A 25900-nucleotide genomic window follows, 5' to 3' on the forward strand; every position below is an offset into this window, starting at 1 on the left:
CCTCTAGTCCTACAACTCATTTTTCAGCACACTTTGTACAACTGAAACAGTTAAAAGCAAAGATTATAGAAATGCTTTTGTGTATGATATTTACCTAAAATCTGTGTGTATCAGAAAATAAAAGCTTTGCCTGCGAGAAGCTGTGAGTACACAGGAGCATCCTTCACTCAGAATTATTGCTGCTAAAGGTTGCTCTCAGCGGGATGTCTCATCTCTGGATTTTCCTCCTGTGCTGCACAGTCACCTTAGTTCAATGTGTTCTTTCACCACACTTCACAGGGTACATGGCGTTTCTAGCAAACAGCAGACACACACAGCAGTCACAAAAAAAAAAAAAAAAAGCAGCCGACCTTTCCTAACAACTTTGACTAATCTCTGTGGAATGTTTCAGTGACTGGTTTTTGGCGGATGTGAGGTCCACCAATGTTGTTTCTTGAAAGCAGTGATTCTGGTCTCTGAGGAAATTCTCCTGGGATTAATTTGTATTTTAAAAAAAAAATGTGTCAAGCTTCCAACCAAAAGTCTAAGGGCTTCTACAGGAACTAAGTTTGTCTGAGTACTAAAAAGAATAACGATTTGAACAAAATGTGACACTCTGCTATCCATAACACTATCCAATAATGTATTGCTAAACGTGCAACAATTATCCAATTCATTATGCTATATAAAGTGAATGGCACACATATTATTTCATCATATTTTAGATAGAAAGTTAAACAATCATCCTTGTTGATCTGTTGGATATAGCAAGTCTGACTTATTTATTATATTTACAGTTATTCACTTATAACATCACTGTACGCAGAGTTACATTACTGACAATTAAAAGGTATCTTATTTGTGGGTAAAAAAAAAGAATTTTTATTACATTTTCAGTTAATGAGTTTTTTCATGATTAAATCTGGGTTGTATGAATCAAATCTAAGTTGAGTGGCTTTTGAGGTGATATTCTATCCTTGATCAAAGCCACTCAACCTTCCTTAGACTCATATCACATGGAACTCATTAACTGAAAATTGGATTTACAATAGAAGTCTTTATAGGAATTCATTTTAAAATGATAAAGTAATTAATAAGGGCTGTTTTATATCCTTATATGATCATATTATTTAAATCTATGTTTGATTAAGTTGGTTAAGTCTATTGACTGTAAGCCTAAACATGTATTTTTAAAAATAACTGATTCTCACTCACAATATACTTGGTTAAACAAAGGGTTTTTTTTTGTTTGTTTGTTTTTTTTTATTTAATGCATGGCAATGTTGTAACAAGCCCTGCATTATCTTGTATCTGAATATATTTGTATAGTAATGTTTACATTGAAAACCTCATGCAATCTTAGCTGCTGCTGGTCAGGAAACATCACTAGCACTAGGGCCATGTGGGACCTTCAAAAAAGAAGAAGAAAAAAGTTTGAGATTTCTTCACAGACCATTGTAAGTAATCAGGCAAATAGAAGTTTGCAGTCGACCAGCACAGAGGCACCTCTTTCTTGGAGCCAGAGAGGAAAGCTTACAGGCAAGCAAACAGAGCAACAAGAAGTCAGGACATAAACTAAGAGGATTTACACATGGTAACACCACCAGCAAGTATTTTAAAGCCCACTGTCCTACTCGTGGATGGGATTGCATCTGAATGTACGTTTAACTTTTTCTAGTGGTTGCAGTAAGGAGCTGCAGATGAATTCGACCACGGATTTGCTTTTGAACGTTACATCTGTCTTAACGTACACAGTAAAGCAGCGCTCGTGGAAAGAGGAAACACATGCTTTATTGACGGAGCCACAGGTGGTTTGAGTTTGAGCTGCTAGTGAACTGGAGGGATTTCCTTTGCTGTGATTCGAGGAGACTTTGGAACCAGTATGTTGCCTACTTTTATAGCTTGTTTAGTAGTTATCCTGCTAGGCTTGGGGCAGACTCAAGTTGATACACAAAGTCAGGGGCAAAGCCAGAGCCGGGGTCAGGAGCAGGACAGCTCGGCCACCCCTTGGAGGCAAATGATCCAATGGGAGAACAATGGTCAAGTGTTTAGCCTGCTGAACAGTGGAACTGAATATGTTCCTGTTGGGGCAGGAGCGCGGGACAATGTTCCCAGGGTATATGTGGCAGATGCTCGTCCACGATCTCCACGAAGACCTCAAGGAGGTAATGTCCGCAGACAGGCTCCATCCAGAGGATCCTCTGAAACTGTTCGCGGTCAAGCAAGGCATCCATTTGGCTTTGGGCAAGTGCCTGATAGTTGGAGGCAAACTGCAGGCAGCTCAGTTGGTGGTCAGTTTCAAGGAACTTCCAGCAGTCGTTTTAGACCATCTACGGGGTCATCTTCATCATCAAGTGCCTCATTTTCTTCATCTCAATATAGTGTACCATTTTATCCACAGCAACCAATTCCTCAGCAGCCTCCCTATCAAGCAATACCATATGACCAAAGTTTTGCTGAAGCACCAGTCAGAAGCTTTGAGCCACCTTTTCAGCCTGTTGGTGGTGGAGCTTATGGTGGTGGTGGTGGTGGTGGATACAGTGCTGGGCCAGGGTATGTTGCAGGTGGATATGGAGGGGTTCCAGCCCCTTTGTTCCCAGGGTCTCCTGCTGACTTTACAGATGATGGCTATCGATTTTATCAACCCTATGGCTATGGGCCGAACCCTGTGGTGCCCGCACAGGCTGCACAGCCACCTTTTGCAGATGGCCTAGACCACAGATATACCCACAGCTTATTCAATCAAGATTCTGCTCCCGCCATTCCCCCCTCAGGTGCCAACCAGGCCCCTCTTGTAACAGAGGACCAGCCTGGACCCGCTGGTCGATCAGCAGTCAGAAGCCCCCAGTATGAACAGTTTCCTCCATTTGGAAGACCCCAGCCTCCATTTCTACAACCTGTTTCTTCAGGAAGAAATTCCCCAAACTCGGCTCTTGACAGCCCCGGTATGAATGCCGGGAGTGTTTATAGACCACAACAAAGAGGTACAGTAAGACTTGTTTTGCTCTGTTTTGTTGGAGCGTATTAGTGCTCAAAAGCTATTAAGTGATGAAGCTTCTATATTTGCATTCCAAGCTAAAATAAAGTGCATTTCCACTTTTACACTATGGCAATCAAGTTATTTAAAAGAAAAGTGGCCTAACATCTGATCATTGTTACAGTTTCACATGGAATTAGACAATTCTAGTTAGTCACTTCAACTGCATAACATCTACACCATCCCTTCCTCCCATTTTTTCCAAAGCATCAAAACTGAAGCAATCAAAATATAACTGTTGCGAAATATCAGACCTTAACAAAGCAAATTGAACTCAAAGATGTAACCAGTGAAAATTGAAACCAGGTGTGGAGAAAACACTACCAGACTGTGCAAGAAGAGACACAAAAACCTCTGTGTTTTTTTTTTTCTTTTTCTTGGTTTAGTAATGTAGTGATCTCATAGATTGAAGGTGGTGACAGTAGGTTGTAGTCAGAGAAAGGGTTGACAAGGGAGGGTGATACACTGTTTTACTCCTCCCATTAAGGGGGAGAACACATGGAAAGCCCCCTTTAACACATGGGATCTGTTGTCTCAGCAACAGGAAATGAAATCATGTTTAGCTCAGGCTCACGGTAGACGTTTCAAACCAAGCAGCATTAAGTTTTATGAGTGTTTGCGGAGAGTTTCTTTGCATGCGTTCACAATTTCTCACCCTTATTTTTTACCAGCTACTACTGTGTCAGAAAGTGAGGGGTTTTTCAGCCTTACACTAACACTAAAAGAGTGGTTTTAAACCAAACCAAAATATTGTCCTTCTTAGCAAAACACTTCTCAATGGGTTTGTTTCTCTCAGTAATCATTGTGATAAAGATCAAGCCAATAAAAGATGTTTTAAAACTGACAATTTTATTGCAGTGCTGCTCAGCAAGGCATTCGGCTGTTGCAGTAATGTAACAAAAGTTGTGATGCATGAGATTGGAATCTTATCAAATTGATGTAGGAATACACAGTGGTTTGTTACAACATTTTTTCAGACATAAGCCCGAATTGTTGCATAGACAAGCCCACAAATAATTCAGTGTTTTTCAATCTTTTGCCAAACAAAGCCCACCTTATGCATTGAAAAACCCCATGCAGAGTATGATATACCACCATATTCCACCACCTGTCACTCATCTATAGTCATTTGAACCAATTGAGTTTTGCAGTTCCAACCATCATACAGGTAATTCCATCGGTGAGAGGGCTAGCATTAAATTCTAGCATTGACATATTATTTTATCCTGAATCGCGAAAGCCGCCCACGATATCTTTTTACTAGATAAAGTCATAGTTTATTACTCAAAGACCAATGAATCCAACATAATTAACTTCCAAAGGAAAAGAAATAGATTGAAATTGCTACTCGAAAATTTGTTTTGGTAAAAATTCTGAAAACTCTAAAAATTGCACATTGCATTGTGGGATATGGAGTCCCATAGACAGATGCAATGAAGCATTTTATTTTCCCGTAAAATCTTCTGTTTTTTTTTTTTTTTTTTTTGGTAAACAATGAGGACAGTGTTTCGCATGACACCATTTTTGTTCTAGTTTGTTCCCAGTATGCACCTCTCTACATCCTAGAATGCAATGCACAAGTTATTGATCAATAAGGCCATATTATGTGGATTTATCTAATAAAATGTTTTCGTGTCCAGCAGTTTTAAGTGTAAAAGATCAAAATGTGGTCGAAGATGTTCTATGTTAGTCATTTCAAACACTTAATTCTTCTAGAGGGATTACGATGTTTCACTTCACAAACCAATATCAGATTGTAGTAAAAACTTGCAAGCCCAATATGCAAACGGTGCCAAGAGGGATTAAACAAATAGATTAACCTATTTTTTTTTAAACAAAATTGAAGGGAAACGGTACCTTTTTTTTTTTTTTTTTTTTTTTATCAAACTACCAAACATTAAGCATGGGACTGGTTTAATGCATTTTGGTAATTATTTTTACAATCAAATTTGTACCAGATTATCATAAACCATTGACATGATAACTGAAATATAAATAGGATCTACAATTTTAGCTTCAATCAAGATATTTTATGGTTTAGAAGAAGTTTAATAAGAAGCTGTGAAATACTTTTTTAATGAATGTTGAGTGTGCAGTGTGTTTAAATGTCAGATCCTGGTATAGTTTCTAAGTTTCAAGTGTTTTCATCTGTATACAGCTCCATATAGCACAGCTGTCTAGAAAAGGGGCTTATGGTTCTTTTGTCATCCTGTTCAAGATTATATTTTAAAATGCCTGGCAGGATTCAGTTTCTTTTCCTCCATGCCCCACTTGCAGTGTAATGTGCTGCAGCTTTGTCCCATGCTCTTGAGAGCAGATCAGCTTTGGTTTCTCAATACACTTTATCCCTGTGAAAGAGACCTACTTTCACTTTTCAAAAGATTAGAGGGCACAGAACAAAGATTTCTGAGGGTGAGGGGGGGATCTGAGTGCGCTGCTGTGTTTCACACTGGTTTACAGTATTTGCATGGTTTGCTTCAAAAAGGTTCCCCATCCTATGTCAGCCACAGAGAGTGATAGAAGTCTGATGGGATGTTTACACAGCTCCCACAAAGAAAAAGCTTGTATTTAGACTTGGAAATGGAGCTTCACCTGGATTTTGAATGTGGTGCACATACTGTATAAAGTGGTGACAATTTTCTTCTACAATTCTACAATTCCATTTAGCAGACACTTTTATCCAAAGTGACGTACAACACGAGCAGTTAGGGTTAAGGGACTTTCTCAACATCCCACAGTGATGGCCCAAGTTGGATACAAACTGGTGATCTGCCAATTGCAAGTAAATTTCCTGAACCGATACGCCCCAACTGCAACTTCTGAAAGAAAAAAAAAAGCTTAAGGGCACATGATGCATTTTAAAATTTTTTCTAAAATGTATTATTTAATTTCTGATCTGTTTTTTGGAGCATGACCATATATAATTTGCGACGCAAGAGAGACAACTTTGCGAGGCTCCATTCACCTTTACTGGAGCCTGAAAGCTCACACTGACACCACCTATGGAGACACCATCAAAGTTATTATCACAACACTCACTACACTCCAAAGACGCCTTGATACTGTGAAGCAGCTAATTGTAAAAAGATTTCTGCCAATGGAATTATTTTTCATGCAGAGCTGTGCTGACGGCTCTGAGCCAATAATAGATCGGGCACATAATTTATCATAACACCTATCTAAAATGGTACCAAAAGATAGGTGTTGTGTCAAATTCTGTAACCCAACCAATGTATGGTCTCGACAAAATGACAGCGAACGCTACTGAAGTCTGCTCCAGTAGCTGAAGCCAGAGCCTTTAACAACTTTGATACAAAAAATGTAACTGTAGTCTGCCTACTGCGGGCTGTAGGGCTGTATACTTCCTCATCATATTGGGCTCATATTAAGGTTCGGATCGGGCCACATATTGTTGTTTAAAATATGTATCCCTCTGAATATACAACAGACATTTGTCAGCTGTGTGAACTCGAAAGCCTACACTTTGTGGAGCAGAGGCTCTGCAGGGCGTCTGCCCCACCAAGTAAGTTTGAAGGAAAAACGCATCTGTGGAGCTCTTTGGCTTATTACTGAGGAGACAGGAGTCGATATCCTTCCTCTAGTTCATATGAATAAGGCTGAATGAATCCTAAAATCAGAATGTCTGTCTGGAACGCATGCTTTTATTAATCAGAGAAGAAAAATAACCATTTTAGAAGTGAACTCCAGAAATTAATTTCTTGTGCTCCTAATAGTTTTGTTTGTGAGCTGAGGATTCATCGGCTGACTTCAGAGTGCTGGGAGTGAAAATTGGAATAATAAATGAAAATTTTGGACAAACCAAGCTTTTTTTTCCCGGATATCAGCTTGATTTTTTTTCGTAGAATAAAATTTTGCTAAAAACACAAGATATCAAAGTTGGTGTATTGTGCCCTATACCTTCACTTCCAGCTTGTTGGTAATCACGTGTTTACAGTTTAGCCTACTCATACGGCATGTACTACGAAGCTGGATTTCCTCTTATTGCACTAACTTCCTGGATTTATTCAGTTTTTGCTGTAGTATGACGCTGGTTATCTTCTTACGGGGCTAAATCATAGTGGTAACTTACCTGGTCGGGGGTAGGTTATGATGTGGAAAAGATCTGAGCGAGTATGAAAGTCCTGCCTCCTGACCAATCAGTCTTCTTAGAAAACAACCTGCCCAAGAAAAGGAGGATCATTCTGTGGACACGTCGCTGAGTGGATCTGATGTGACAGCTCACATGAGAGAGAGAATATTTAGGCATCAATGCAATCCTTTTATTTACCAAAGACATCTTATAGAAAATATAGATTTTTATCTGATGGACTGACCTACATTAGATGACAAAGCCTCCGTGTATTTGGCGCATTCTGACCGATAAATAAATAAATTCATTCATTCTTGTATTCTGTGGTGACACTAAGAGCTTCAGTCCTGTAAGATAATACAGGCTGTATAATATACAAATATTGTTCACCTTATGATGTGGGCTGAGCAGTATGAATGCAGCATCAGAGCCACAAACAAAGTCTGTGCCTCACTAGTAAAGTAAAACTGATCAGTGTCCATTTTCTCCGATGAATATTGTATAATCTGACTAATTTAAGCATTAGCACTCATCAATTCCTGCATTCATTGCTTCCGGCTTTTACTGCAGCAACAGTGTTATTTTTGGTCCTAATTATTTATTTTAATTCTTTATACTTTTAAAGAATTATTGATCAAGTGTGACGTAAGTCTGCAGGATTTCTCTGTTTGTGATTGGTCTGACGTTGCAATCTCCACCCCCTCCACTGGAGGGCGCACTTAGCCAGGCTCAAATCACCTGTCTTTGGTGAACGTGTTGATAATTTTTTTCGTATTACAGCTGCTCTCTGATGGAGAATATTTGGTTAGGGTATAGTTCTTAATGGAGAGATTTCCCAGATAGACTTATCCAGCTTTGTAGTACAGACCTGTAGTTTTTCTCACATGCATTGTCATATGAGATGCACATAGTTTTTGGATTACCACCCAAGCACAAAACTGTAGCTTGGTAGTCATCTATAGTTCCCATACACACATTTGTTGCATCATTGGTCATTGTGGTCCTTATGTCGAGGAGATAAGGCAAGCTGGAAACCATTCCTTATTAGGGCTTTTTGAAACTGATAGAGCAGAGGACATACAACAAGGCTGTTGTGTTTTTTCTACCAAAACATTGTATTTTGGGTTTTGGTCCCACTTTAATAACAGCAGTAATGAGATCACTGTTGTTTTTTTTTTTTCCCTGCCACAGACCTCCTCCCTCGCTATGTCTCTGTTTAACTCTCTCTCTCTGTACCTTTCTCTCTAAATATCCCTTTATCACTGTCACTTAGGGTTCACGTTCAAACAAACACCAACAGCATTTTAAAGAAACTCTTTTGTGATATTTCAACACATTCAACTGTATAACACCTTTGCCCTTAGCAGATCTATGGTAACTAGAGAATCCAAGCCACACCAAGAGTAGGTGGTGGTAAGGGTCTTAGGGTTGGGGCCTGGTTGTGGGTTGTAAGACTGTATAGAGGGCAACACAACCATTAGTGAGGTGAAGCTGATTTGTAAAAAAAAAATGCTGTGAACCAGAGGACCTTGTTGGCCTAAATGTAATTTGAGAAGGAACGTGAGCTGGGATTAGATCATCGTGAGACAGGTTAGTTTTACTGATGATGTGTTGTCGCAATAGTAACAATAGCTCCGTTTGGAGTTTGGCCGAAGGGAAATATGGAAATTCTTCAGGCTTCCTTCCATGGTTCATGCTGCAATGTCATGCCTTGGATTGCTTTGGGGAATTGACTTTTGGCAAGTGTGTTATTAGCGTGTGTACGTTATGAGAGGGATCTGATAGAGCCATGAAATAGTTACTGCAAATGTAGCACAAAGGGCTTTACACACAAAATTGAGATATCCCTCATGTCCTCCTGCTAAACCAATCAACTACATACAAACAAAACCATAGAGCACATGGAAAGAAATCTCAAATACAGGGATGTGTTAAAAATGAAATAAGATGAAAATGTTAAACAGAATAACCGTGTCCAATTAGTCTACATAAAACATTGTTCATCTAACAATTGTTGAGTGATTTGAAAATATTTATTTTTTTAAATCTTAAAATAACAACAATGATCCAATAATTCATAATAACCTTTAGTATCATTATCTATTGAAGGTGAACCAGGCAAGCAAAACTGGTAAATCTGCCCCAGAGTCACAGATAGCTAACGCTAATATCGGTACATGTTAGACCTGGTCCATGTAAGCAGATTTAACAGAGTTACTGTATGTCAATCTGATAAGATTGTTAAAGCTGGATCTGATGTAAATGAGGTAGAATAGTGTGCTACAGTAAAGGGTGACGTCTATTTGGGCAACAGCAAAAATCTTATCCTAAATCACAATTTTGCTCTGGCTGATATTGATATTGGTGAGGTTTAACACCTTTCATGTATCACTCAAGAGTTTGATGTGAGCTACAATCTCAGATGTAACTGCGTTTGTACTGAATCACCCAGAGTTCAACCCTGCCTAAGGGAAACCAACAATGTGCCCTTGGATTATTTGACAAAAATCTGCAGAGCACAGTAATTAATAACCAGTGGCTCTCTTTCAACTGTTAAACCACAAGCAATGTCACTGAATCATTGCTCATCATGTCTTCAGGTACCACTCAATTTACCAAGTCATGTACAGTTTCATGACATGACATTCTCACTATATATGCACATGTGATTACAAATAATGAGTTATTGTGTGAATAAATAAGTGTAACTTTCCTTTTAAAGTGTTACTGTATATACCATGACCTGAGCATCTGTCTGTCATTTTAGGTTTGCCTGATTTAGTTCCCGATCCCAACTATGTCCAGGCTTCCACATACATACAAAGAGCCCACATGTACTCTCTTCGTTGTGCTGCTGAGGAAAAATGTTTGTCAAGGTAAAGCTTACAATTATTGTACTTTGCTTCTGTACCCCTTCTGTCAATGATTGGTTTCCCTTGAATAATTTAAATTATTGCCTAAGTTCTTGCTTTGCTCTACACAGCTAAGCATGGTTTTTGTCTCACATACACCCTTAACCAGATGTCAGTTTGTCACAGGTTCGACTTAAGAATAATGACTTAATCTCTCATTCATTCCTATAAACAGTTTAACAACTCCAATCACACATGTTTTAGGATATTGTGGTTTTCTAGGGGAACAATCTCAAAACATTTGTGAAATAATCCCAGAATGTGACTAAAATGATTGAGTTTTTAATGCTAACATCCAGCTCACTGTTGTAATTAATCCTCCAATGCCAGTCTGTATAGATAGACTCCATCTTCACACTCTTCTTTGCTTGTCTCTGTATCCAGACCTGAATGCCTCATTTTAGTTCAGAAATACCTTCAAGTCGCTAGTGATACAGCGTATAATGTTGGGGATATAGCAAACAGTTTTCGGCCAGCAAGGTGGATTGTTCACAGACCTGGACGTAGTCTTTAAATCACGTGGTCTTGGCAGTAATTTTCTCACCACGTACTGTCCTGTGAATAGCCCAGTATGTCGAATTAAATCACTCAAACCAGTCCTGCAGGGGCCCAATGGCCTTCTTTGTATTGCTGCTGAATACAGCTAATGATTTCCTGTCCAAAAGCTTATAAAAACCCAGAAAAGTTTGCCCTTTCATTGTTAATATTAGAGTTAGTATGTGAGCCTCATTTCACATGCAGTTGGGAAGGGTTGAACAATTCTATATTGACTAACAGGAATACATCTACCCCTCTATTTGCAATTAATGTTGAGTGTGTGTATGTCTTGTTTGTGTGTATGAGCACTTGTGTCGAGGGCAAAGGGAAAAAAGGGACAATTTAACTATTAATTGGCCCCTTAGGGCTTATTACCTGTAAGTATAGGGTTTGCACACACATAGGGTACATAGTACAAGTGAGCGTGTTAGTTTTTCATTTAAAGAGCATTTTTATTGGAATATTTTTATCGTTATTGGTCATGGTTAATCTGTCTGTGACCCATTTTGAGACACTTTGTGTTATCTTTACTCTGGTTTCCCCCCACAATCCAAAAACATGACTGTTAGGTTGGCTGGAGTCTCTAAATTGCCAATAGGAGTGAATGAGAGTGTGAGTGGTTGTCTGTTTGAACGAATGCTGCGAATGTTAGTTACTGAAAGCACTAACAAAAAAAAATATTTTTGAGGGTGTTGTGCAATCCCTGAAATTGTTACACAACGAACAGCCGGACTGAACTGAACTTAATTCCGGGCACTTCTGGGAATAGAGGTTCTTCTTTGCTTCATTTCTCTGTGTTGTGGAGAAGCGTCGCCTGAGCCTTAGGCCTGGGCTGCCTATTCACTGAGGACAGCTCTGAAATAATGGTAGTGTGTTGTCCCTTTGGCGGCTTTGTCTGCCCTCTTCCCATCACAAGTACACCCATTCCTCAAAGCCCTTTCATATCCTGCCTGAGTTGCAGCAATCAACGACAGATGGGTTGTTGTAATTTGCTTTACACTGCAACGTCAACAACAGGCACAAGATGAATGGCTTACATCAACTGTGTTGTTGTGAACTCAAGGTTGTGAGTTATCTTCCGCACAAAAAGTGTGTCGAGAAGATTGTGTGTCGAGTGCACACGGCCACTCTGTTCCTGCACCTCATGTTAAAGAAGTGTAATCTGCAGAATGAATTATTTAGTAAATGTTGCGTGTGCCTCCAATGCTTCCAGCTTTTCTCATTTTGCCTCCCCAAAGATGTGCCAATATTTTTTCCAAAATTTCAGTCATTACAACACAGTCCCTGACTTTTCTCCTTATTTGTATCTGTTTACTGCTCAGTTCTGCCTACACCTCAGAAACCACTGACTATGAAGTTAGGGTGCTGCTGAGATTCCCTCAGAGAGTGAAAAACAAGGGCACCGCAGACTTCATGCCCAACAGGCCACGCCATACCTGGGAATGGCACAGTTGTCATCAGTAAGTATGTCACTCAAAAAGGATTTAAACAATTTTATATATGCAAGCATGCTTAAAGTTTATATGTTAGCAGTCAGTCTTTTCTTTTCTTTTTAAACGAAGTTGAAATATGTAAAAGAATACTGTTATTTAGAGGTCTAAAAGGGTTAAATACAGTGGTAAAGTGGTAGTCAAGGTAAAGGTTAAAATGGTCATCTCATAAGGCAACCCCAAAAATGCCAAAGCTTCCAATTTCTATCAAATTGGGTAGCATGACAACCGCTTTTTTGTTTTTCATCCCTCCTGTGTGAGAAAATGAAAAGTCATTTTCAAATTTTCTACCCCCTCAGTCCCAGCTGTTTTAGAACATTTTGATTGATCTTTAAAGACCCACAGAATATTTTGTACTATGACAATCTGACATCTGAAACCAGATTAGACCCATTTCAAAAAAGGGCTCAGAGCGTCTCATCATAGCCATTCATAGAGTATTCATACTAAACGGCATTCCAATCTAACGAGAACTAACGGAGGAGTAGTCATTTGAAAAATGGGGTCCCCTGGCACCCCCTTGACACGTACGGAGTACGTTTATATGTGGGCCCCATTTATTTATTGGTATGTGCCAATGATTCGATACCATCATATTTGACTCTCAAATAAATGAGAAATCAACTTTCATTTTTTTTCTTGGGCCCCCAATCAAAAATTGTGTTACAATCAAATTCAATGTGTACACATCCATAGATTATAGCTACCAAATTTCAGCCCGATCCGTTCATAAAAAACAGAGGAGTAGTGATTTTAACTAGTGTAGACAACAACAAGAAAAACAAGAAGAAGAAGAACAAAGTGAGTGGCGTTTTGAGTCCGGGAGCCTGGCCTAAAAAGGGTGGAAAATCTGGATGGGTTTGGAATCAGAGCTAGTTCGAGCTTTGTGAGGGCCTTATGCAAGCCTTATGCTGTTTGGAGACCCTATGTATGCAAAACTACGTGGATCCATTAATGACTGGTACCTGTTAATCATTCTCACAATACCTGTCGAATTTGGACTCCAATAATTTTGACAATTATGCCTCAAAAACAAGAGCCACACCTTATAATAGCAGTCTATCCTACTCCTTTATCCTACACTTGCTTTTTGTCATATGAGGAATGAAGACAAGTACCTTTTATTCTATGGTAAATATATTGCAAAATAGGACAGCTTGTAGAATGTGATGTGAGATTTTAAAGGAAAAAAGTGAACCTGTTGAGTTCTGTTAAGCCCAAAGAAAATATTCACACGTGCGTGATCTAAATGTGAAGTCACAGAAAAAATGTGTAGACTGATATTTACACAAATAAAATGACAGTTTCAAACTGTTAATCCAACATTTACTCACATCAGGCCTGCAAATATGTTTATTCTGGCTCGCGAGATGATATAGCAGAATATAAAAATTAAGTGCAATTTTTCAATGAAAGAAACTGCTCTTCCAAATGTGTCCATTTGATGTTGCAATAGTAATTCTGTTAAGCAAGCAAACTGTTTATACCGGGGCCAAGCAAGTACAGCTGGTCCAGAGCTACCTTCTCATTCTGCCTGCACTATTGCGTCTTCTAAGATACCGTCATTGCCCCGAAATGTTTATTTTACATAAAAATTGGCCACAAGGGAACATCCTGCAGGACTTATTGCTTCAATATTATGAGTGCCGTACATATTTTATCATTCATTTATAAAATTATTTCTAATTTTCACGTCTAAAATCTGTGGCCCACTTAAGATAAACTTCTCCGTATTTGGCCCCTGAACTAAAATGAGTTTGCTCTAGGTGTTGAACTTTTGCATCCACAATCATCTATAGTGTAACATAATGTACTGTTGTTGGCATTGCCACCAGGGAAACTACCTTATAATAGCAGTCTATCCTACTCCTACAATACTTGTTGTATTGTCACATTTTTGTTCCATATTTGAATCCAAAACGTAATGTTTATACAAAAATGACTGTTTGATTTCTCAACCACCCCATAGTCAAATGAACAAACCTGGCCATTTTCAAAATGATGAGCAAGTAAGACAATCACATACAACAAGAGCACTCAAAGAGAGCTCTCATTTTACAAAAGTAATAACCAAAAAAAAAAAGTGCATTTTTTCTTTTTTTTTTTTTTTTTTTTTATTAATCAAATTCCAAATAAATTAATCAAATAGAACAATAATAAGAGCACTCAGAGTGCACAAACCTCCACCAAGCACCAAATCTCCTCTTTGCTAGATATTGGCAGTTGTCTGGATCAGTGATCCTGATCATGGCACCATGATCATTCACTCTTTAAAGGCTTGGAAAAATTTCTATCCCCATTAATAACAATACAGTAGGTCTAAATGCATGGTCACCTCCATTTTCTTAAAAAAAAAAAAGATCCACATGAACAAGCATTTAGCCATTTAACAAAATCAACATCGTAAAACACCATCAAAGAAACATAAACAATTATTCAATATAGCCTCCATACTCTCCAACAAGATATATCTCATGACACGGCACACGGTTGGAAACACAGAAACACGGAAAAATGAAACAACAACTCAGAACCGCCTCACAAAGCCAATCCTTCCTTTTGTACCATTCACTGTAGAGTGTATGAAACATGTTCTGACCTTACCTTTGCTGAAGGTCTGGTAGCTTAGGTGTTGGTCTCCCATCTTTTAAAAGCTGTCGTTTTTCCTCAAAAAAAGTTTCTCTATTGTCTCTAGCGCTGTCATCCTGCCTGTAGTGTTATCCCGCCCACTCGCTAGAGTGAGAGAAAACGTAGCAGCAGCGGTCACATGGGATCAATTCACTAATGCACTGTGAACTTACGTATAGCATTTAACATAGCGCGGTTACATCCAAAGGCAGCTCTCTACACTGCCTTTAGACGTAAATGGTTTTCATCTTGGGGAACTGACTGCGCATGCGCAAACACATAAAAACACGCTATGGGGCCAGAGGCAGAGCAGCAACATGCTTTTGGGAGGGGGTGTGGCCTCCTCCTGCCTTACAGCGGAGTGAGATGGCAGCCGTTCCAGGAAATAGCGCTGTTTAGTAATTTGGGCTATGAAATGCACAAAATGCGGACACTTTCAAACTTATAGGTACTGTCGGCTATCGGAAATGGAAAAATAAATATCTTATAATTATATTATTATCAAAACAAATAATAAAAATATCAATTCACCCTTGGGTAGGCACTGCCTACCTTGCCTACCCTGAATGCACATCACTGTATAATACTATTTCTAATACAGAAAGACAATTATAATATATGTTATAACTATTAAATAATAATACCCCTTTTCAGGCATGCTAATCAGATATGATGTATGTATGTATGTATGTAGGTAGGTAGGTAGGTAGGTAGGTATAACTATATTTTCATAGTATATAATCAATTTTATTTGTTAACATCAAATGGTGTATATATTTTTGGATGTGTGTAGGTATATTAATATTTGATATGTATGTGATTGCACAAAATGCATTAAATGTCACATGCCTAAAAAGAAAAAAAAAAAAAAAAAGTAAGTTGGACTGAAAGGATTGTGAATAGAGAGGTATATTGAGTATGTTAAGAAGCTAGTTAACATAGCATACATTGTTCTTTTGAAATTTTATAGTACATGCTGGACATGTCTTAACTGCTCCAGGAGCCCCGCCCTTAAAGAAGCATAGGGCAGGATTTAGAAATCAGATTCCATAGTGACACCACGGTGGTTAGTTTAACTCCAGCCATCAGCCAAGCCGCCACAGGGGCGCGCATCAACTGTTTGTTTATCACGGAGCACAGTTGATACTGTGGATAGAGGATGGATGCCCAACCGAACCCCGACGGGACCCGACGGCACCGGACGGGTCGGGTTAAGACAGACATTTGGAACTTGTGTCACATACTTTCCTTTCCTGCTGTAGAAGCTACAGCTGCTGTAGCCCTGAATGCTTTATCTGTAACAGTGAGAGCAGTGATCTGCTGTGTAGAGGACAATTATAAAGGAATACACCAGTGAAACATTCCTTTTTCTGCACAATAACATGGATTATCCTCATCTTTGATACATGGATTAGGTAAATAGATCCAATGGGTCTCTTGCGTGCACTGCGCCTGTTTGTTTCCCTTTGCCTCTGCATACATATGTGGAACCAAGCAGTAGTTTAGTCCACTGTGCTTGTCTTCTTTCAGTCTCCAAGCCGTCGTCTTCTCATTCTTCTTGATTTCCGGTATTGGGCCGCATCTCCAAGCCGCCAAGAACGCGTACCAGTGTCATTTGACGTCACCATCAGCGTCATTTGACTTCACGTCCGCAAAACTGCGCGGTAAATTCACGCCCAGAACAGCAGTACAAAATGTATCACACAATCTTTTCAAGGCAATAGGGAGAAAATTGTGTGACCACATTCTCTTTGATTTAGAGCGCTTCATCACCCATTAGCATTAAAAAAAACTTAAAATGAATGTTTATTTTTTCTCAAATTCTGCCCTATGCTCCTTTAATCAAGGTTTTTTTTTTTATTTCCCCCAAGCAGGTCAGCCAAAACCAGGGGGTTTAGTTACTCTTCAAATGTAATCTGCAATTCGGATCTGGTTTTGATGAACTTCTGTGGCATAATTCAAGAACCAACCCCACATAACTTAGTCAAATTTTATAATGGTCCGTCAGTTACGAAACAAAATATGAGTAATGGATATTTCAAGGAATACCTAGTAATTGTTTTATCTTCTGTGTCACTGTGACTATCCAGGGATAAATTGGCTTTATTATAAACCAAGATAAAGCCCCATACTGGCTCCAAATTCTCTGCTTGTGGATCAGACCAAACCAAACTGGACATTTGCTCTCAAATGTTCATCCACTGGTTGTGATGGCCTGTGACGCCAGAAGCTTTGCATCTGTGGACTAATTTTTGCAGCACTACTGATTTTGTGCATGCTGCAAGTTCATTGGGCTTAAACTCTCTATCATTTGTTTTTCAGGGGACTAAATGTGCAAAAACAACAAAACATGGTAAAAATAGATTAGGAAATACACTAAAGGAAGGCAGCTTTTAAATTACTGTAATTGTTCTCTGATAGTTCATTGATGTCTGTTCAATTATCAAACCTTGTGTTAATGATCAGATAAATTAAGTAATGGATGTGATTTGGGAATCATCATGAATGTTTTTTGAATTAGTAATTCATTTAGGAAGGCGTTTATCCGGATTTCATATCCATTGTCTTTGTAATGTTAGACCCAGGCCCGGTATTTGTCATCTGGGAGGAATGTTTGCTGGCTGTGAGGAGATTGGCAGTGTTTTAACTGCCTGACATCATTCTACATTTACACAGTTGTTCCCAGGGGGAGGAAGTAAAGGGAATCATTCCACTGACAGTGTTTGGAATGACAAACAAATCCATTTTTCTTGTCAGTCTGTGACACTTGATCGCACAGTTGATATGAGTGTGATGGCATGGATATGGGTTACTGGGACAATGTGTTTGATTGCAATGAAATATTCGTTGGGAAGAATGGGCTTAGATTCTCTCTGACGTCCTGCCTTACATTCCTGTCAAATATAGCACAAAAGTGAAATCCTGCATTTTATTTGACTGTCTTTAACATTTAGATAAACATGTAAAAAGAATGTGCTTCTTCCTTGGCATCCAGTGTTTGTTTTGACTCATTCTTGATCAAATTTAATTATAAATCTGCTTTTAAAATGCATATTGAAGTTTACATCCTCTCTCATCTATATTTATAATGAAAAAATCCTGACATTAGTCTGTATAGATCACAGCCGATGCTAGGGCCTGTGGACATATGTCGTCATCTCTGCTTTTAAGAAGGCAAATGTCAAACAACTGTTTAGCAGTTCTGTCAGGAACCTCTACAGCTTCCTGTTTCATAACCCAAGCTATGATAAACAGTCTCAATACTAAGCGCGAAGAAAGAATGAGATGTTTTCAATATTAGGTCTACAAGTTATTCTCGTTAAATCCCTGGATCATTGCTGTACTACATTCTTTGTAGTTGACATCGTCAATGAGGTGATTCAAGAATCCAAAGAGGCGGAGGTTCCTGCTCGCCGTCCTGGACCTCCCATTCCCAAACCTCTTTCTCTTTTTCCTGTAGTCGTTTTTATTCTATTACACACACACACACGCAAGATAATCATCTCAAGACAGCCTCTAAAATGAAAGCGAGTTAAGGGAACTCAAACATACCCTGTTTCAGCCTTCCAGGGTTTTGAATTCTCTCCCTTGTTCTGTACACAACTGTAAATATATGCTTTCTTTGAATGTTGCCTTGCACCATAAGGGGATAGTAGCCCCCTTTACTTCCAAGCCTTCAGTGTTTAGTATATGTTTAAGTAAAAGATGGAGTTGTTATAACATTGATAAAGTTGTCCTTTTCTCTATTTCTTTAACCGAGTCTAATATTCTGAGGTAAAAGTTTTAAAAATTACATTTAGAGCATATTTTCTGTTGAATGCCAAAGAAGGGAAAACTTTTTTTTTCCAATACTTGAACACATTTCAAGAATAACACAAATGTTTCTCATTCTCAGCACAACTGCCCACACAAACAAAAAATAAACCCTTCTGATCTCACTGATTGGTGCAAGCTATTTAACAACATCATCATCATTACGGTGTTAATGCCTTGCTACAGCAATTCTAGTAATTAATTTGCACCCATTATCTATTGATGATTAATGATGTGCCTATTTAAGGTGCAGCATCATTTACAAGCAGGTTAACAGCCAAGGTCAGCTGGTTTGATATACGGAATGTTGGTTAGAGAGGACGTTTGGTCACACTGTTTTTGAAGTTTTATACATAAAGCTGACATTATGCTATCATTATTAGGACATGACACCTGTCATTAACATTAATAAGGTTTCATTGAGTGTCATTCGCTAAATTATGACACCTTTGGAGATATGTTGGCATTGTTTTGGTTAGAGCTATATGGGGTAAAGTTGTGCATGCTAAAATAAATAGCAACGTTTTGCAACATTTAGCAACAAATCATGTTTAAAAAAGGTATGTGAATTTTCTCATGTTACTTTTGACAATATTCACAGCAATATTTGTGAAATTTCTGATATTTTTTTTTGTAAAAATATGTCAACGTTAAATATAAATGTCAAATATTAAATCCAAATGTTAAATCAAAATGTTAAATTTAAATATGAATGTTAAATCTAAATACTAAATGTTAGATCTAAATGTAAATGTTAAATGTTAAATGTAAATGTTATATGTAAATGTTAAATCTAATGATAAATGTTTCCATGTAACATTTAGATTTAACGTTTATATTTAAATGTAACATTTAGAGTTAACATTTAGATTAAAATGTAAAATTTAGATTTAATATATAAGATTTAGTTTTAATATTTAAATTTTAGGTTTAGATTTAGATTATGTTTTTATGACAAAAGTAAATATCACAAATTTCACAAATGTTGCTTTAAATCTGATCAAAAGTAACATAAAAATGTACATACGTTTTTTTAAATGTGGTTTGTTGCTAAATGTTGCAAAAAAAGTCGTTGTTTATTTTAGCATGTGCAACTTTATAACTCCATAGAGTTAGGGGGTTAAGTAAGGTTAGGAGTTAGGGTAATGAAGGGTTAGTGGTTAGGGTAACAAACCACACTTAATGACAGCCTACATCACACCTAATTAATTCTAATGACATGTCATAAATAATGACATTGTAATGTCAGCCTTATGAATAAAACTTCAAATGAAGTGTTACCAGATGTTTTTTTTATTAAAGTTTAAACAAAATGACAAAGTAATATCTACAACATCCCTAATAACTTTATATATGCACCTAAACTTCTCCTTTTTGTCTTAAGTACATTTCTTTGCTTGTGCACTCAGGCACTATCACAGCATGGACGAGTTCAGCCACTATGATTTACTGGAGGTCAGCACTGGACGTAAAGTGGCGGAGGGACACAAGGCCAGCTTCTGTCTGGAGGATACCACCTGTGACTTTGGCCACTTAAAACGTTATGCCTGCACTGCTCACACTCAGGTAATTTAGCAAACACAGAAGCGTTCAAGCGACCAAGATATCCCTAGCAGTAGTATTGGAAAAAGGTTTGTTTTTACATTGATAGCTCAGTTGCATCTATTGATTTCCTTCTGTTTACTGAACATCTCCCTTCTCCTCTTTCTGGATCTCTAGGGTCTGAGCCCTGGCTGCTATGATACATACAATGCTGATATTGACTGCCAGTGGATCGATATCACTGACATCCAACCTGGCAATTACATACTGAAGGTAAGAAACAAGTTGAAATACTGCTGTGCATGAAAATAGCTTTGAGTAGCAACATGTTGTATTAATGGGGTGAGGCAAAGTCAAAGCCAGGAAAGTAAAGTGAGCTAAGTAATGAAGACAGCAGGGCTTCTACATCTTTTCACATCATCCCTCTGTTGTTTCCAAGCATGATTTTAATGCTCAAAACTACACCAACCTGTTAACAGCTCAATATTTCTGCCATGGTTGTGTTGAACTGTCTTGTTCTTTTTATCTCCAGCTCCAGGTTAATCCAAAATTCTTAGTGCTGGAGTCAGACTTTACCAACAATGTGGTCAGGTGTAACATTCATTACACAGGACGCTTTGTCACAACAACCAACTGCAAGCTGGCACAGTAAGTAAGATGAAGTGTGTGCTATTTATTTTGACTGCATTGTGAAGTAAAGGTTATGAGACTATTATGAACCAAATTATGTGTCATTTTCCTAACATAAGGGATAATAAAACAGATTCATATCTTAAGGCTGTTATCTGGAATGCCTAACAATGTTTTGATTTCTTCAAGGAGTCAATAGCTTCCCTTTCTAAAATGGTGAAACATTAATACATTTCTTTTTTTTTTTTAAAAGTCTGTTGAACTTGCTATGAGCTGACTATATATAGTTACTGCTAAAGTTAGGTATATAATAGTCAACATGCAGCATACTGTTTAGGTTAATGAAAGAGCAACACAACATTTGTTAAAGTCGGGTGATTTCAGATCACGTGCCATAATACAAAATACTATCTCATGCATTAATATTTAATTGCCCATTTATTCTGATCTCCAGAGGAAGCAATGGTCCAGTCCATCCTGGTCATATTGCCAATTTACATTCACTTCAACGACAATTCAGGACTAGTTCATTCCAGGCTGTGGAGGCTGCTCCTCTGGCAGCCTCCACAGCCCTTACGGACCACAACGCCTAGTCAGGATTTTTGGGAGGTGCAAGTCAGGTTACGGCGTGGGGGTCTACGTCAATGTAGAGCGCTACACGCCGCTACAACATCAACCTGACGCAGAACCAGGCTTAAGTATTAGAAAAACTGACCCATTATTTAGAAGCCTCAGAGTAGAGTCTTGAATGAACAGCTTGTATCGGAGTGCTTTTATATGAGATTTTAGATGCAGACCATTATAATCTGATTATATATTAATATAGTCTTATTTTTCCTGATATCCAACCGATATCTAATACTAATATTGGATCGAGATACAACAGGTACGATTTTAACTTTACACTTTCTGCTTACGTGACAATACCTCTTGCTATCAGATTGTGTTACATTTACTTCTTGTCAGTTTATTAAATTAAAGGGGATATACAGTATTATACACATTTTTCACCTTTATAACAGTTCCCCGTGGTCTCAATGACATATCTGTGCTGGTGTTGCGTCAAAACATGACATAAATTAAGCAACAGGAGAGGTTTAATACCCTGTAAAATCGAGTTCTGTGAGAGCGCTCTGTTTTGGGGGGTGTGTCCCTGGATTTGCATAGACCTCACCCTTCCCCGCCCCTGTCTTCCGCGGGGTGGCACACACTAAAGGTGTATTCACACCGAATGCGACTGAAGTGACTAGATTACATTCAAAATCAATGTAAATGACGCAACTTCAAGAGGTCTCACACACACACACACACACTGTTCACTGGAGCAATGAAGTGATGGAGTGACCAAAAAGTACCACTATGTTCAAGCGACTCATCACGGGTGATTGAAGTGACTGGAGTCGCTACAGTCGCGTCCAGCGAGAAAAACAATGGCTGACTTTTATTTCCCAATTTAGCTTGTGACGTCACAAACTTGAAATGGAGCAGTTTTTTCTGTGTTGTAAGACTTACACAGGCCACAAACAAAGGACTGGATGGTTTTATTTCACATGTTGTGTGCCCGTGGACACTCAACTTACCTCATATGTGATCAAAAAAACTGTGAAAGTGGATTTTTAATTATATGTTCCCTTTAATTAACACAGGAGTGGTTTAGATGTAATTGCATTGCAAGTTTTTGCAACCTTTATCACACTCTTGACCACTGTTATATAGTATAATAGCATACAAGCTGATGATACACTGTTTAAAAATAAATTAGATCAGATGTACAGTACATTTTTCAAAGATATCCAAACAGAACTACCAAGGATAAAAGTTTAGTGAAATTGACCTTCTAATATAAAATACAAGCAATGTACACACAAATATCATTTGAGATAGTTTGAGTGGAAATAAAGAAACAGAAAAAAATTAAAACATCTGCCATTTTTACCATAGACTGTCTCAAGTTAAATTATTTGTCATAGATTAATAAAAGGACAAATATTTGTTCATCACATTCATTCTTTTACCTACTAGTCCTGCCATTTTTTCCGATGTCTAATCATTTTTCTTTCCCCATTGTGTAGGGTTGTTTTTTATTGTTTTTGCTTGACTTTTTGTATTTGTAGATGGGAAGTTACCCAATTTATTGAATATATATCTTAAAAAAAAACAACAAAAAAACAGAGGCTTTGTATAGGGCTATAGCATTGTAGTGGAGGTCCCCTGAGGTGAAGCATCAAAGAGATCTTCAATAAAACTGTTAGAGCAGAGTCAGGTTGCTATGAAACGGAGTCCATGGAGCAATGATTTGTCTCATAAAAACCTTTTTTATTGTGTGTTTCTTTTACAGGTCTTGAACAGTCACCAGGGGGTTGCCATGTCCTTGCGACCTCGATCGCCATTCTGTTGAGATGTGACTGGAATGTTATTTGAAAGTTGGTCTTGTGTGGTTCTTGTATGTTGGGGGCGTTATTATGATTTTAAGGCTCATTGGAATTAAATTTTTACTGGCACAATTTATGATTTCAGTTTTTAGATGAATATCTCACCACACGTGATGTTGCATAATTATCTTTCCAAATCAATACCTCAACATTCTTTTTTCCATTCTGTGGGTTATAATGTCTTTGCTTTGGTTTAGTTCTAAACTGCAAACATGTTTACCCTCAGTCGGAGTTTGTTTAAGAGTAAAATTAGAGCCTGTTCAAAAGTGACGTAGTTTTAGAGTGCGTACTACTCCAGGGTTGTGTAAGGCACCAGAGAAAGAAAGCATTTGTCTATTTGTCAATATTAAATTGCATATAAGCAAAAAGACTGACAGTCAGCCAGGCCCTCTTCCTGTAATCTTCATATTTGTGTGTTTTTCACAATCTATCTTCTTATTATGCAAGACAAACAAAACATGGTGCATTCCAGAATCCACACGTAACCTTTAAGGTCTGCTGTCATCCATCAACACTGGTCAGATGGCCTATTGGTCATCTATACCTTTTGAAGAATGTATATAAATATATTCCACTGATGCATGACTTTGCTGATATTTTTTGGTTTGTAATGCAACTGGCTGGGGTTACTTCATCCATTACAAACTGTTATGTTACGGTCATTTTCACCAAATGAAGACATATTGCTAAATTAGCTTTCATTCTCCCAATAAAAGTTCTGCTCTTAGTTTTTTGTGCCATAATGCAATATCGGAAACACGTCGTTACCTACCTCGACAGTTGAGTGCGCCGTTTCCCATTTTTAATCAGTCTTCAATGTTTAACTGTGGACTTCATATTGACACAAATGCATTTGATCTCAAGGCTAGATGTTCCTTTAGTTTCTTTGGCTGTTATGTGTTGATTTTGTGAGTCATAGGCAAAAATGAGCATTACTTGAACAAATAAATCTGCAGAATAAATACAGGAGATGTGGAGTTGTTTGCACGGCAGCCAGCTGTTCTAAACAGGTCAAAACTGGAATTGTTATCGTTACCTGTTCTTTTTGGCATCTTATCATCATCTAACTGTGCACTAAAAATAGCAATGTCAACATTTTCACCTGATGATGAAAACTGATTTTGAGTTTATAGTAAAATCAGAATGACATTTGACTATTCTGTACTGTCCGTCAATAAAAGCCAAACCATATTGTGCAAATGGGCTACTTTTGTTCTTTTGAGCAACAACACGTGAAAGATGTTCACCTCCATCCTGCACCCACACACACACACACACACACACACACACACACACACACACACAAAGAAACTGGAGCCTTTTCTTCCATCTCCACTGTGTTTTCTGTCCACATTTACAGCAGCAATGATGTCTGCGTGTGTGTTTGCACTGCCTTCTCAGTGTTGGTATTTTCTGGTACTAAATAAAATCAGTTTCAGATTTCATGAATTGCATTGCAACCGCTGCATTAATTTATTTGCATTCACTCCTCCCATATTTTTGATTTAGATCTGCCTACTATGCATATTTATCAAAGGGAAACGCACTAAATGGAATGAAGGCACATTTGGAAGCGCAGCGGCGGCGCACATTCCTTGGGCTTTGTACCCCTTATTCGCGCGTGGAGTGATTTTGCACATGTTTTAATACCCCTAAACCTTTTGTGAATCCACCCTTGAGGGGAAAAAAGAGACAAAGTAACTAAAGGTTCAGTTCACAACCTTTCACCTAAAGTGGCCAAATAGGGGTGCTGCGTATGGATAAAATGTCAGTATATTGATACGGCAACCGCACGGATAGCCACTGCCAATCTTTAAAGTGTACTTGAATGTTGTTGGGAGGGGCATGTGCAAATTTGTTGTACTTTGTACAATGACTATAAAAGGTGTGTGCGTGCGTGTGTGTGTGTGTTTGTGTGAGACTCGCTACTCGCCATCTCCATCTTAAAACATCCCAATGGTAGTTGTCATCACTTTTGTAGCATAACCTATTAGTGTATATGTTGACATGTAGGGTTTAAGAATAAAAACTATACCAAAAATACTTCTTTAGCTCCTTATCACAACACAGACATGAAACTTGAATAAGAGTATTTTAGTGTGCTATAGACAGTATAATTGACTGAGAGGGAACATTTTAAAGGTATTTAAGCTCTGTTAAGAGTTTGGGAAAGGGTTAAATATTGATCTATGAACAGTTTTGATTGGACCTTGTTTTATTGAAGCAACTGTAGGACGTACAGGGGAAAATCAGCTGTTATTGTCATATGTTTTCTTGAATCTAAGACTTAAAAATATTTTTTAAAAAAATCTGAATTCAGTGATGACTGAAGTCAATCACTTTTATTTTGCATTATAATAATATATACTGTAAACCTTCTAAATGGCTTTCCTTAGCTTTCAGAAACAGTTGGAATTTCTCAGACAGAACAAATATTAGCTGAGTTACGGTCATTTCAATTTCCTGAGATGGGTTCAAGGTCCCTGGGTAACTTGGACAATTTCATCCATCCATTCATTCTCTTCCGCTTATCCAGCAGCATCCTTAGTAGGGGGGCCCAGACTTCCCTCTCCCTGAACACTTCATCTTGCTCTTCCGGTGGGACCCCGAGACATTCCCAGGCCAGCCCAGAGACATAGTCTCTCCAGCGTGTCCTGGGTCTTCCTCGGGGTCTCCTTCCGGAGGGACGTGCCCTTAGGCATCCAGGGGGCATCCTATTTAGGTGCCCAAGCCACCTCATCTGGCTTTTCTCAACGCGAAGGAGCAGCAGCTTCTCACCCTATCTCTAAGGAAGAGCCCAGCCACCCTAC

At 38.3% G+C, this 25900-nt stretch overlaps 1 protein-coding gene across 2 annotated transcripts; it reads left to right on the plus strand.

Moving 5' to 3' along the window:
• The first annotated feature begins 1440 nt into the window (after window positions 1-1440).
• loxl1 (lysyl oxidase-like 1) lies at window positions 1441-24286 on the plus strand. Of its 2 annotated transcripts, XM_028442424.1 has the most exons (8): window positions 1441-1573; window positions 1658-2963; window positions 9874-9982; window positions 11878-12015; window positions 19896-20052; window positions 20206-20301; window positions 20561-20676; window positions 22997-24286. In XM_028442424.1, the coding sequence occupies exons 2-8, from the start codon at window positions 1862-1864 to the stop codon at window positions 23001-23003; spliced, it is 1725 nt and encodes a 574-aa protein (XP_028298225.1). In that variant the 5' UTR covers window positions 1441-1573; window positions 1658-1861; the 3' UTR covers window positions 23004-24286. The 2 variants fall into 2 exon arrangements, with proteins under 2 accessions (XP_028298225.1, XP_028298216.1); XM_028442415.1 differs by having other exon boundaries at window positions 1445-2963.
• Window positions 24287-25900: the final 1614 nt, after the last annotated feature.

Source organism: Gouania willdenowi, chromosome 3, assembly GCF_900634775.1.
Source record: "Gouania willdenowi chromosome 3, fGouWil2.1, whole genome shotgun sequence".
Classification (NCBI taxonomy): domain Eukaryota; kingdom Metazoa; phylum Chordata; class Actinopteri; order Blenniiformes; family Gobiesocidae; genus Gouania; species Gouania willdenowi.

Excerpts from the sequence above, each read along its gene's own strand:
- loxl1 (XM_028442424.1), top strand. The coding sequence starts at position 1,862 with ATGTTGCCTACTTTTATAGCTTGTTTAGTAGTTATCCTGCTAGGCTTG. Across the intron at positions 9,983-11,877 it reads GAGGAAAAATGTTTGTCAAG|TTCTGCCTACACCTCAGAAA; the intron begins GTAAAGCTTACA and ends TTTACTGCTCAG. Across the intron at positions 20,302-20,560 it reads CTGGCAATTACATACTGAAG|CTCCAGGTTAATCCAAAATT; the intron begins GTAAGAAACAAG and ends TTTTATCTCCAG.